Source organism: Danio rerio, chromosome 10, assembly GCF_052040795.2.
Source record: "Danio rerio strain M-AB ecotype USA chromosome 10, GRCz13ab, whole genome shotgun sequence".
NCBI classification, from domain to species: Eukaryota; Metazoa; Chordata; class Actinopteri; order Cypriniformes; family Danionidae; genus Danio; species Danio rerio.
This window is the reverse complement of record NC_141030.1, coordinates 17,476,649-17,489,866: the sequence shown is the minus strand read 5'-3', so window position 1 is coordinate 17,489,866 and position 13,218 is coordinate 17,476,649. Positions and strand designations below refer to the sequence as shown.

General features: G+C 33.4%; 1 protein-coding gene across 7 annotated transcripts in view; it reads right to left on the bottom strand.

Moving 5' to 3' along the window:
* erbin (erbb2 interacting protein) overlaps positions 1–13,218 on the bottom strand; it is a 148,153-nt gene that overhangs the window by 48,843 nt on the left and 86,092 nt on the right. For all 7 annotated transcript variants that reach the window (XR_015500495.1, XR_015500494.1, NM_001193543.2 and 4 more), the window contains 3 exon segments: positions 11,402–11,546; positions 5,934–6,006; positions 179–308 (listed from right to left, as the gene is read on the bottom strand). Coding sequence is in view for 5 of the 7 variants with exons in the window: in NM_001193543.2 (NP_001180472.1) it covers positions 179–308; positions 5,934–6,006; positions 11,402–11,546 (348 nt within the window). In the remaining 2 variants the exon portion in view is untranslated.

Below are 13,218 nucleotides of genomic sequence, written 5' to 3'. Positions count from 1 at the left end.
TAAGTCCCATCCTGCACTAGCTTTAACTCAATGTTCTGATTTATTTATTCATCTTCTTCATCTTAGTCCCTTATTTATAAGGGGTCGCGACAGCGGAATGAACTGAAAACTCAAAATTCTGTTTCACTTATTTTATAGAAGTTAATTTCTTTAAAATAGATGACTTGCAAGATCTGACCTCTGGAGGCATCTGAGCGAGCAGGTTGTGGTCAGCAGCAAATGTCCGCAGATTTACACACTGGCCGATGGAGGAAGGCAGAGCCTCGATCTCATTAAAGCTGCAGTCCAGCTCATCTAGATGCGAGAGTCTACAGATAAAAAAAAGTTGTCACATATGAAATAGTCATCTTTTATGCTAGAAGGCAGATACATCAAAACGTAATGACCTTGGTTCTTTGTTCTTTAAAAGTCTTATGTTAAAAAAGAAAAAGAAAAGAAAAGTCTGACGTAAAACACTGCTTTATTTTTATCACAACTATCTTGCAGGTGTGCTGAATAAATCACAACAACAATGAAAAGACCAAAGCTGAATGAGCGGATTTTAAATGTGATTTACATTTCTGTATAACTGGTTTTAGGTGTGAAGCAAAAGCGCAACTGTATTTTTAGAAAGCTTATATTTTAAAAATGTTGATGACAGTAAACCGGTGAATTTCTTTGCTCATCACATTATCACGTGTTTGGTTAGTATATAGAGAGGAACTGGTCTTTTGTCATTGTTTGAAGGTATCTGACAAACAGTTTAATAAAAATACGCCTTTTGTTGATCTTTGGAAGAGGTTAATTGTGGACAAGCTCAGAAAGTTTTAGACTATGTACATACCAGCTGTAGTTGCGGACTAAGATTCGTTGTGAAAGCAAAAAATTAACTGTATGTGGTCACAAAACTGTGTAGGTTGTTCTAATATAAAACCCCAATATAAATTGTTAACTGACACTGCCACAATGATGCCAAATAAGCTGCATAATTCAGGTGTGTATATGTGTGTCTGTGAGAAAGGCAGAGCAAGAGACAATCAATCGTTTCTGGATCATTACATGCAAATGATCATAACTTGATGTCTTAATATAAATCATTTTTATAAAATGAGCAATCATTCACGCTTTTTTTCACTTATCTAAAATGACCTAAATGGCCATTTCACATTCTGAAAACAACAACAACAGCAATCATTTAAATAAAAAAATAAAAAAATGCTTTCTACTGTAAATTAGAACATAAAACCTTTAAAAAAATGTGCAAAAAATAAATAAAAAGCAAATAAACAAGGTAAACACAAAACAAAAGTAAAAACACAACACCACACAAAACAACACTACAATGTAACAATGAAATAACAAAACAATTAAATGCGAAATTAAAAAGCAAAACAAAACAGGCAAAAAAGCCAAGTAAAACAGCCCCAAAAGCACAACAAAACAATAACAACAAAAAACAACTCACAACATCACACCAAACACTATACTACAACTGAACAACAAAATAACAAAACAATTAAATGCAAAATAAAAAAGGAAAAACAAAATGTGCAAAAAAAGCTAAATAAAAAAACAAGATCAAAATACAAAAACCACAACAAAATGACAAACAACAAAAACAAGACAACACCACATAAGACAGAACACTTCACGTAACAACAAAATAACAAGACAATTGAATACAAAATAAAAAAAACTAACACAAAACTTGCAAAAAGCGAAACAAATACAAACAAAAAGCACAACAAAACAACAAACAGGAGAAAACAAAACCCAAAACCATACAAAACAACACCACACAAAACGGAACAAAATAACAAAAGAAACGCTAAATAAAAAGCAAAATAAATGTGAAAAAAAGAACAAAAAAGCCCAACTAAACAACAAACAAGAAAAAAACAAAACACAACAACACAAAACAGCACCACAACATAACAATGAAATAACAAAACAATTGGAAGCAAAATAAAAAAAACAAAACAAAATGTGCAAAAAACATAAAAAAGCAAAACAAAATAATAGAAACAGGACAACGAAATTACAAAACAAAATCAAGAGCAAATGAAATGTGCAGAAGCAAAGCAAAACAAAATTAAAAAACAAAAAAAGCACAACAAAACAACAAACAAGAGAAAACAAAACAAGGCCACAAAAAACAACTTATTACACATAACAACAAAACAATTGGAAGCAAAATAAAAACAATAAAAGGTGCAAAAAAATAAATAAATAAAAATAACAGACAAAAAAAAAACAAGACAACGAAATAACAAAATAATTAAATGCAAAACAAAAAAGCCAAACAAAATGTGCAAAAAGCTAAACAAATGAGGCAAAAAAACAAAAAGCACAACAGAACGACAAACAATACAAAATAAAATACCACACCAGGGAACAAAGGAGCAACAAAATAACAAAACATTTAAATGCAAAACAAAAAAGCTAAATGAAATGTGCAGAAGCGAAACAAACAAACAAACAAACAAACAAAACATACAAAAACAAAATGCTAAGGCAGATCAAAAAAAGCAAAATGCAAGACCATTTAATGAAATGAACAATGGCCTACTTTGAATTTTTTTTTCTGCTTTCTGAACCCCCCCACCCCCCAAAAATATGAACAGAAGTTTAGCTCGCCCTACTTCTGCCTGAACAATATAAAATACAAAATTTCAGATATACAGTACAGTGGAGAAGCACATCGACATCAGTATTATGGGAAAAGACACTGAGACTAATGAAAACCCAATCCTGCTTAATCAGTGTGCTTTACAATCATGCCTGGGATTAAAACAGAATCCTTGCAATCACATATTCATAATCCCTCTTGGCATATTTTCTTAACCCCAGACTAGCAAATCTAATCTGACATACGGGATAAACGGCATGTTTGGAAACAAACCCGAAATAAAAGGTGGCGAGAATGAGGTACAGCGCTCAGCTTCAGTTTTGATTTTTAGTCAGTCTGTTTTTCTCACAAACACCGAGTTAACGCAATCGCTCTTTGCAAGACCATTTGGACACGCATTCCCTTGTTCAGAGAGCCATTACAAAGCCCTCTATCATACTCATAAAAAAGGGTTTTGGTCTTGTTCTTGCTCAAAGCTATCATATCTTTTGTTACATAATGCACATTTGTTATACACACTACTGGTCAAAGGTTTGGAGATTAGTGGGATTAGAAGTTTATTTTTTGTTTTTGAAGAAGTCTCTCCTCAGAAAGCTGTTTATTTGATCAAAAACAATGAAAGGTCATATTGTGAAATATAATACAGATATAAAATACTGGTTTAATATGATCTTCCTATGTTTTACAATGCAATTTATCCTGGTATTCAACGCTGAATTTACTTAAGTCTTCAGTGTCACATGATCTTTTAGAAATGATTACGATTGCTGATCAGTTATGACAATTGGGATTTGTATAATGATGCAATTATTATTAGCATTTATTATGTATATTAATATTTGTTTTAACAAAAACAAGTTTATATTTGTCCACCTGGTGGGTTTGGGAGACGTTTGCATCATCTTATGTGGCAATAAAAAGTGTGTTTGGATAGAACTCAGTTTTTTGACCACACTTTGTTATTATTTATTTATTCGTTAGCTGGAAATTAGAACTGAATTGATAATTAGTTTTAAAACAAATCTTTGCACTTAAACAAAATTCAGAAATGAAATATGTAGGCTGATGGATGTTTTCAGTGGAGTGACTGTTTTATTCCCCCACAAAAGTAAAGGAGTAAAGAGTAAAAGGGTCAGAATGGAGGAGGCTCATTCTTTATTCTCGAGCAGATGGTCTGTTTAACTGTTTTCCTGGTTATTATTGGTGCTCAATCATTTAGTTAATTATTTAAATAATTTAAAATATTTTTTTAAATAAATTGTTCAATGAATAATGAACAATTTAATCATTTATAATGAATCTTTTAATTGTCAAAGTTCCCTGCTCCAGAGTTTGGTGGAAACTGTGAAACGTTTTACTTTTTTGGATTCTTTGATGGAAAACAAGTCTAAAAAACAGGATTTTTGTGAAGTAAAATCTTTTTTTTTGGCAATAAAAATGACTGTAACACTTTCCAATCGGGACACATATTTTGTGTATTTATTAAAGCGTTTATTCATGTTTTTTTATGTTTATTTAATGAAAATACAGTTCATTGTAAGTAACTCATGTTAACAAGCACCGCGCTGAATTTTAATATTGCATTAGTAAATGCTGTACAACATTATCTACAGTACAAGTCTACCCAAATGTCTTTAGTTTTAAAATAAATCCACCTGTCATTGATAAGTAAAAATAAACAATTTTAATAGTAATTTTTAAGGTTTCTGCATTATCAAGTGAAATTTAAGACTTTAAAACATTTAAGACCATTATACATTAAATTTCAGACATACTGTTGAAGTCATAATTATTATACCCCTTTCAATTTTTTCTTTTTGAAATATTTAACAAAGGATGTTTAACAGAGCAAGTAATTTTCCACAGTATTTCCAATAATGTTTTTTTTTTCTTGTAGAGAAAGTCTTATTTGTTTCATTTTGGCTAGAATAAAAGAAGATTCCATTTTTTTCTAATTTTCTAATAATTATTTTTTCTTCTAATTTTTAGGTCAATATTATTAGCCCCCTCAAGCAGCATTTGTTTTTGATTATCAACAGAACAAACTATCGTTATACAATAATTTGCCTTTTTACCCTAACTTGCCTTACAATTAACTTTAAGCTGAATACCAATGTCTTTTAAAATATCGAGTAACATATTATGTGCTGTCATCATGGTAAAAATAAAATAAATCAATTATTAGAAATTAGTTATTGAAACTATTATGTTTAGAAATGTGTTGAAAAAAAATCTTCCCATTAAACAGAAATCGGGGGGGGGAAATTATACAGGGGGGCTAATAATTCAGGAGGGCTAATAACTCTGAATTCGACTGTATACAAGAGTAAATACTAAGGTTAAAATGATTTTTGCTTGTACCTTTAAAAACAAAATTTATATTTTGTTACTTCTTAGCAACAGATTTGAAATATTGTGTCAAAAAAGTAAACTCTAGTTGTATACGTACACTTATTTGAACATTCAAAAACTAAAAAAATTAACAAGTTTTGTAAACTATAATAAAGTTAATGTCTGCACAACAGTCTGTCCAAGGTCAGTGTCATTACATGGGCTATTAATGCACAAAGAACTTTAAGAACATGCTATTGTAAGGTATATAATTAAAACCATATTGGCAAATAGTGTTAATAATTAAAATTGAGATGGATTGAGTTTCATTGAGATGGATTGTTGGGGAATGTATTGGTGTTGACTTGATTAAGCAGCTTTATATGTGGATTAGAAATTTAAGACTTACAGATAACCTAAAATGTAGTTTAAGACATTTTATGACTTTAAAGATTTGATCTTTTTTTTTTTTTTTTACTTTTATCTATTTTCTGAGCATTACAGAATCATTTTATTATACTTCAGAAGAATGATACTTCTGAAATAAATCTTGGAGTAATGACGCTCAAAATTAAACCAGAGGGGTAAATTACTTTAATAAAATATTATCAGTAAAATATTATTTTCAATTGCTATAATAATTCACAATTTTAAAGGCTATTACTGCTTTTGATGACAAAATGTAGACAGGGAGATGTCATGATGCAGAGGTGTATGAGTGGTATTCCTCTGCAGTTCATTAACATGTATTGAATCGTGACCTGGATTACAATGCATATGTTGTAATAAGTGGTAGTTTGTCAATACGCTTAGCTATCTTGTAGTATTTGCAGCATATTTCAGAGCATTTAGATCCTTTCATGCAGATTTCTCCTCATAATCAGCACAGAAAACATGAAACGGTTATGCAAATGCACTGTGACTGCAGTCATGTGTTAAAGAGAACTGGGTCATGGTTTAAGTGCAGCTCATTAGCTTGCTGTGTAAAACTTACCCGCCTATGGTGTCAGGCAGGTACATGAGCTGGTTATCATCCACCTTCAGAGTGCTTAGTTTTTTCAGGGAGCCTGTGGAGACAGACAAACAGTCAGAGTTTGTGTTGTAAATGCCAATTCATACATGCAGACAGAAACTGGCCATTCCATATCCACTTCATTCTGGACAATGAGACCATCAATCTTGCCCCATCTTGAAGAAATAATTTATTAAAGCAAATTGATTCAGAGGCCAAGCTGACTTGCAGATTCAGCAGTCTCCACAAATAAGGTACAAACAGTGCCTGAAATATTTTTCAGTTGGTGAAGGGTCTAGTGGCTTATCTGTCTGAAAATGATGACTATCAACCTTAGAAAGCCAAAGAATAATGCTAATTAAATAGACTTTATTTTAATCTATTTAATTTTAATATTACATAATGCATTAAAAGATGTTCTTTTTATTTATTATTAATATATCTTGTCTTATGTTGCTTAGGTACATTTTTGAATCATGCCAAAAAATACATTGCATGAGTCAAAATTATTTTTTTTTGTTTAAAAGATTATTCAAATATTAAGCAATTATGTTGCATTGAGTTATTTTGTAATCTTTTGACTGTAAATATATCAAAATAATTTGTTTTGTAATATGCATTGCTTAAAACATAATTAGGACTTTTTTAACTTTAAAGCCAATTTTCCAAATAATTGGATTTGTTGAACCGCTAGATTTTCAAATAGCTGCATCTTGGCCAAATATTTTAATGGAAAGTGTATTTATTCAGCTTTTAGATGATGTATGGATCCAAATCTCTTATTTAAAATATTAACCCTTATGAATGGTTTTGTGGTCCAAGGTCCCAATTTACATATTTTTTATTTTGTAATGGTCTCACATTTTCATTCAAGTTTCTAAAATAAAAACATTAATTAAAAAGGTCAGATAAAATAAATAAATAATAAAACTAAACAAATACATAAAATTAATAAATAAAATAAGCACAATATAAGTTTATTAAATAAAAAAGCAAATATAAATAAACAAATATAAAAAATTGTAAGTCTAAAAACAAGTTTAAAAATAAAATTCAAATTACAAAAAATAAAATAAATAAATACAAAATAAATTAAAATAAATAAAATAGATACAAACACATATAAATAAACAAACAAATAAATAATCAAATACATAAATAAATAAAGAATCTGAGTTATTCCACCAAACATCAGTAGTCTAAAAACAAGTCTGAAAACGTGGCCATTTGCCATTTTAATGGCATAAATCAAATGTTTTTTGCAAAAAATAAAAACAAAGATCCAGCACATAAATATGAATTGTAAATTAGACAATATAATAATGTTTTAACTGCTGTAAACAATAAAGGATGTCAAAACTTCACCAAAAACATGAAGTCTCAAGAATCACCATTGTACAACAATGCTCAGGTCTTGGTAAATTGAAGAACGCATCAAAAACAAACACAGTCATGGAACAGCAGTTTAGCAGAGTGACTGAAACATGGCTTTTTCATTCGCATCAAGCATCTCTGTGGCTTGGAAAATCTCTCTGTGCAGGGCCGAGCTGGAGGTATTATTTCACAGTGAGCCACAGGGGCGGCCTGACTTGGCCATTTCCCCATGCCTGCTCATTAACGGCTGCCTGACTGGGTCATTCATTAGGTAATGAGATTGTATTACTGCTCTACCCATAATCCTCCTGTTCACTTACACATCTAACCTGTTCATTTGTTACGAAGCAGATTAGGGTTGAGGCTGTTAGAGGACATGCGTCACGTTCGCAGGACTTGCACTTGTTTTGTTATATGGCTAAATTCTGGTTATTACGACTAAAGTCTGGTAAGTCTTAAACTGTTTGGTCGTTTTCTCCAGCCTCCTCTGCAATTCAGAAGAGACGTGGTCCTGCCCAACTGAGTTTGGATTCTCTCTAGTTTTTTTCCCTTCACTTTCGTCAATAGGTGAAGTTTGTTCCTCACCACTGTCATCACTTGCTTGCTTGCTTGATTTGGGACTTGTAGAGCTGCGCATCAATTGATTTGCTCTTCAGTGTTTGAACTTTCAGCAGATAAATTTAAACCACACTAAGCTAAACTGAATTTAGCTCTGATAACTGGACTGACACCGTTTCAATTTACTAGAACTTCTATGTTAAGCTGCTTTGACACAATTTACATTGTAAAAGCTCAGTAGAATTCAAGATTCATTTAATTTGAAAAAATAGAATATTGATTTTTACTTTTTTGTTTATTTAACAAGTAATTCTAAAGAGATTCAACAAAAAAAACATGATGCAGGATTTTTTAAAAAATCAAAAACATTTGTACACTTTTAGGATAGAATATTGTTGATAGACAACTAACATAATTTAAAGGAAAACATTTAGACAAAATAAACACAACAAAAATGTAGATTTCAATATTTGCGAAGTGACAGGTTCATTGAAATTCATTGAAAATCACATAGACACACTCATTCCAAAGGTGTCAATACATATCATTTTCAGAGCATTTTTACTTTTCACATAATGGTGTTTAAATTAAATTTCTATTTAGATTTTTTTTTTTTAATTTCCAAATATTTTTAAAACAATAAAAACATCGTAGCATTCCAAACCTTTACATTTTTCAAATTCCTCATTAAAGGTGCGGTAGGTGATTGTCTTCAGAAACGTTTTTTTGTTGTGCTGGTTGAAAGTCTATTAACATTCCAATAGTACAGATTAAAGCAAATCATCCAAATGTATTTATATCTATTTTTATATTCTGAGTAAGGCATAAGACAAAAAAAAGTTCATCCAATAAAAATTTGTTGGGCCGATAATTCCCAAAGCCCAAACTGTCTGTTAACAAATGTAGATTAGTACATCTGCGCACCCATTCGCACGTGCATGCGTGGGCGTGTCCTCCTGCACATGTGAGAGTCACAGCGGGGAAAAAAACAAATGCTGAATCAAAACTTTTTCAAATTCTGAATCTAAGTTTTAAAACTATTTTAATCACGCAAAGCTAAGGTAGACTGTGTTGTTTTACGACTGGGCTATATGCACAGAAGTGTTGATAAGCCACTGAAATCTTCCGGCGAAAGATTGATATGATTATTTTCATTAGGTCCTTCTACAGCATCTCTAATGTAGATTTTTATTTAGTTTAACAATAAAACATCAGTAAATAATGCTATTCTGCCTAACCTGCTTTATTGAGATAAAGTTTTATTAAAATTAAACATTTTAAAAAGCATCAAGGTTACCCGTTTTTTCAGATTTAATATTATACTTTTGTGTCTCCAGAATGTGCCTATAAAGTTTCAGCTCAAAACACCCATCAGATTATTGTTATAACTTTTATAAGATTCTGTTTTATACATCTTTGCACTTAGTGGCGGTTTTGCTGTACTGCACCTTTAAGGCTTGTCCTCCCCTCCCACTGTTTCTGCGTGCCTTAATCTCCTCCCTCAGCTGCATCAGACAGACATAAAGGAAGCAGATCTCACATAGCGTTTGTGAGAAATACTACAGTAAGAACTTTACCAATGAGTATTTGATGTATTTGTTGTGTTAAGTTGCAACGATGAGTCACACACAATGTTGTTACAAAGTTCACGCGCGCACACACACACAGACACACACATATGCAGTGGAGACACGCACATACACACAGACAGACAGAACGCGCGTTTAGCTTTACACTCATTTTGCATGCAAATGTGACAGGATACAGGGTCATCTCCGCTGCTGTATGGATATCTGTTATGCTAACGTTCGAACGTATAAACGTGCAAATGTATATACCTGATTCAACGTCCACAAACCGGGATTGAAGCATCTTCTTTTATAATTGTTCTGACACATGGCTGTGCTGATGAAGTAAAGCTGATGTAAATTGCTGTAATTCATTACACACATGCACTGTTTCAAAACATTTTAAACTTGTAAAACTCACTCTTCTTAATCACATTTGATGATGATTGATGATCCTAACGAACTGAACAGACCTTTTATTCCTGGTTGCTTTGCGCATGTCCTGTCTTGTTGATATGATCGTACATGTGACTACCGGGAGATGTTAATACGTGCAGTCAATCAATTCGGTGGGCGGGGGGACCGCACTCCTACGTCAAGTTGCGGTCGGTCTAAAAAGCGATCCAATTGGTCCACCGTTTTTATGTTGTTAAATTGAAAAAAAAAAAGAACTGGGTGTGTTTATATCACCCCAATTTGACGGCCTATATGTTATACCTACACATATGTCTGTCCAAACAGCTTGAAAAGTTTTCACCATAGGTGCCCTTTAAAAGGTTTAGTCACATTTGTTCGTTTTTGAACAATGACAACCTGCGACTCGCTCCGTATATTGTTTAGCATGCTACTCTGAATATTTGGTCTGAAATAGCATGTAAGTATGGCTTAGTAATAAGTTTGATTCCTGCACTTCGCTGACCAAGCACTAAGAATACAGTAGTTGCTTTAGGACACGCATGAGAGAGTGAAACAAGCAATCTTTTCATGCATGAAATATTGCACATTATGACAAGTTCTGCTTGCTACACAAGTGAAAACAAGCCAGACGTAATACAGTTTTTTGTTCAGAATTGTAGCATTATAAAGTACTATAAAGTTTTCTAATGCCTGATTTATACTTCTGCGTCAAGTGACCGGCGTAACCCACAGCGCATGCAACGCGCGTCGCTGTGCATTTATACTTCTGCGCGCTGTCTCTGTCGGTCTCCATTAACACTTCGGAAACACAAGTGGGCAGTGGGGTGTAAATGTTCCTCTGTGTCGAGTTTCTTCGCTGTTGTTTTGCTTTTCCTGAACACTTCCGAGATGTACAAGTGGCTCAAACTCGCTCATTTTGAGGCAGGAACCGGCGGACGTGCAACAACTTTAACTATGAGGTAAACACAAAACAAAACTTTCCATCCGGAGCTCCTTTACGGTACTCCACACTTGTAAACAATCGCTCGCGCCATTCGCACGGCTCTCGGTTCCGCCCAGACTCGTCAGCGCTACCAAGCCGACCAATCACAGAGCTTACGCTACGCATCGTTGCGACGTGTAGTTACATTTTTTGAGAGGTGCACGTCAGTGACGGCAACGGCCACGGCGAAGGGCTATGCGTCAGCGCCGTAGCATACGCCGGCGTTTGACGCAGAAGTATAAATCAGCCTTAACTGGGAAATGACATGATCTAGTCAGTTGTCTACTGTTGTCTTTAATGTGCCCGTTCGTCATTTCAGGAGGTGTGGCTTTAGATGGCAGGGAAGGGATTGTGTTTATTTTCCAAATAAATTATGCTAACGGATAGCATTTAGGCAGATCACCTATTGCACCTTTAAATTAAAAGATATTTAGCGTTTTAGTTGAAAAAAGTATAGTTTTGACTACCCAGTTGGTCTCAGGAAGTTGTGTACTGAATTTATGAGAGTTAAAAAAAATTTTTTTAGGCAGTTTTAATGCATTTTTTTTTACCTATAGATCCCGGAAGCTGCGTCAGTGCATTGTTGGACAGCAGCAGATCCTGCAGGTTTTCACAGCCTGATATCTGCTCCTCCACCATCTCCACATTGTTTTTGGACACGTCCAGATAGGAAAGCTGCTTCAGCGCCCCAATCATCTGCACATAAAAACACACACACATTGCTCAACACTTTTCAACAGCTTCTGAGAAAAGTTTGCTTAGTGTAAAATCTCCATTTCAATCAGATACTGCAGGTGAAGATGGAGTTACTGGACACCCTTGAGGCCAGTGCCTGACATTGGATTTTAGAAACTAGATGGTTCCTGTGAAGGAAAAAAAAATGCTAGAAGCAGCAAGGAAGATGATTTGAAGAGTTGGAGGAATACAGTTGAGAAAGAGGTCAAGATGGATGACTGAGCCCAAGCGTGAACTGGCTCAATCCATTACTCAAGCTGGAGGGCAGAGCGCAGGCCTGTCCTCCTGTTTCCAAACACACTGCTGCCTTTTGTATCTCGTTTCCAGGAACACGAGTCTAACACAAGGTTAATATAATTACCTGAAACTAAAACGGCAATCTAAACCATAACTTAAGAAAAATGCCTTCCAATATAAAGCTTGACCAAATTGATCATAAAACATTAACAGTAAAGGGATAATCAGTAATTACTAGAGTACTTTTTTAAAGTCTTAATGGTCTTGCTTTCAACTGGTATTAAGATGCGTTTGCAATTGCTCAGCCAAGAGGTTTTACTGTTTCTACTTGGTATTAAAATTTCATATTTCTTGTGACAAAATGCTTTTTTTTTTTCACTTTTATTTCTTGTGACCAAATACTATTATGTCTTGATTTCCTTTTCATTACTTTATAACCTGTTTGATCACATTTTAATCTTTGTTGTTGTTATTATTTTCTTATATGAAGCACTTTAAATTACCATTATCTATGAAATAAGCCTTGAAAGAACAAAACCATTTTACATCATTTACAAGTAAGCGATTGAAAGGATGTAGTGGGCAAATACGATTTCAATTGTAATCCATTTGTTTTCGTACAACAGATTTAAGTATGAACACTTAATGTGGAGCACTTCAAAAAATTTCCCACAATGATGTAGATCCGTGAGTAGGAGAAGAGTATGTGGACTATTGTGAGTTTTTGAACTAGGGCTGGGTAATTAATCCAAACAGAATTGCAAACGCAATTGAGCAAAGCTACTATTGCCATGAACATCTTGACAGTGAAGCACGGTTGTGTGATCTGTAATACCCCATTTACAAGGGGTGTCAGCATCAACACTTTGCACAACTGCATTGTGGATCTGCTGAAGCCCCGTGTGAATCGGGCGTAAAAAAAATCTCCAAAAGGCCAAAGGGTGTACGCATTACACTACATTGGAATTTGCACTATCAAAGAAATACCATGACTTCTAAAAGCAAATAAGCTGTAACATGTTACGCATTACTGCATTTGTATTTACTGTATGCGTAAATCCATTTCGGATTGAAAAAATTGCTTGAATGAATTTTGTAAAAGCGCATTAAGAAAATGTATGCGTATAACTGAGTGGGATAAACTTTTTATTCAATAAGAAAAAATTATGCATATCTGTGTTCTGCGTCTCATCAGTGTTGTAAAAAAAAGTAACTAGCTACAGTTAATAGTTATATCATTTAAAAAGTAGCTCAATACTTTATTGATTACTTACACCGAAAAGTAATGTATTAGTGTTAAAAGTAATTTCAGTTACTTTTTCAAACAACATTTTTAATGCTGCCATTAATGCCCTTATAACGTCACTTCAGTGTTGCATGTAGAAAACACTGTTGA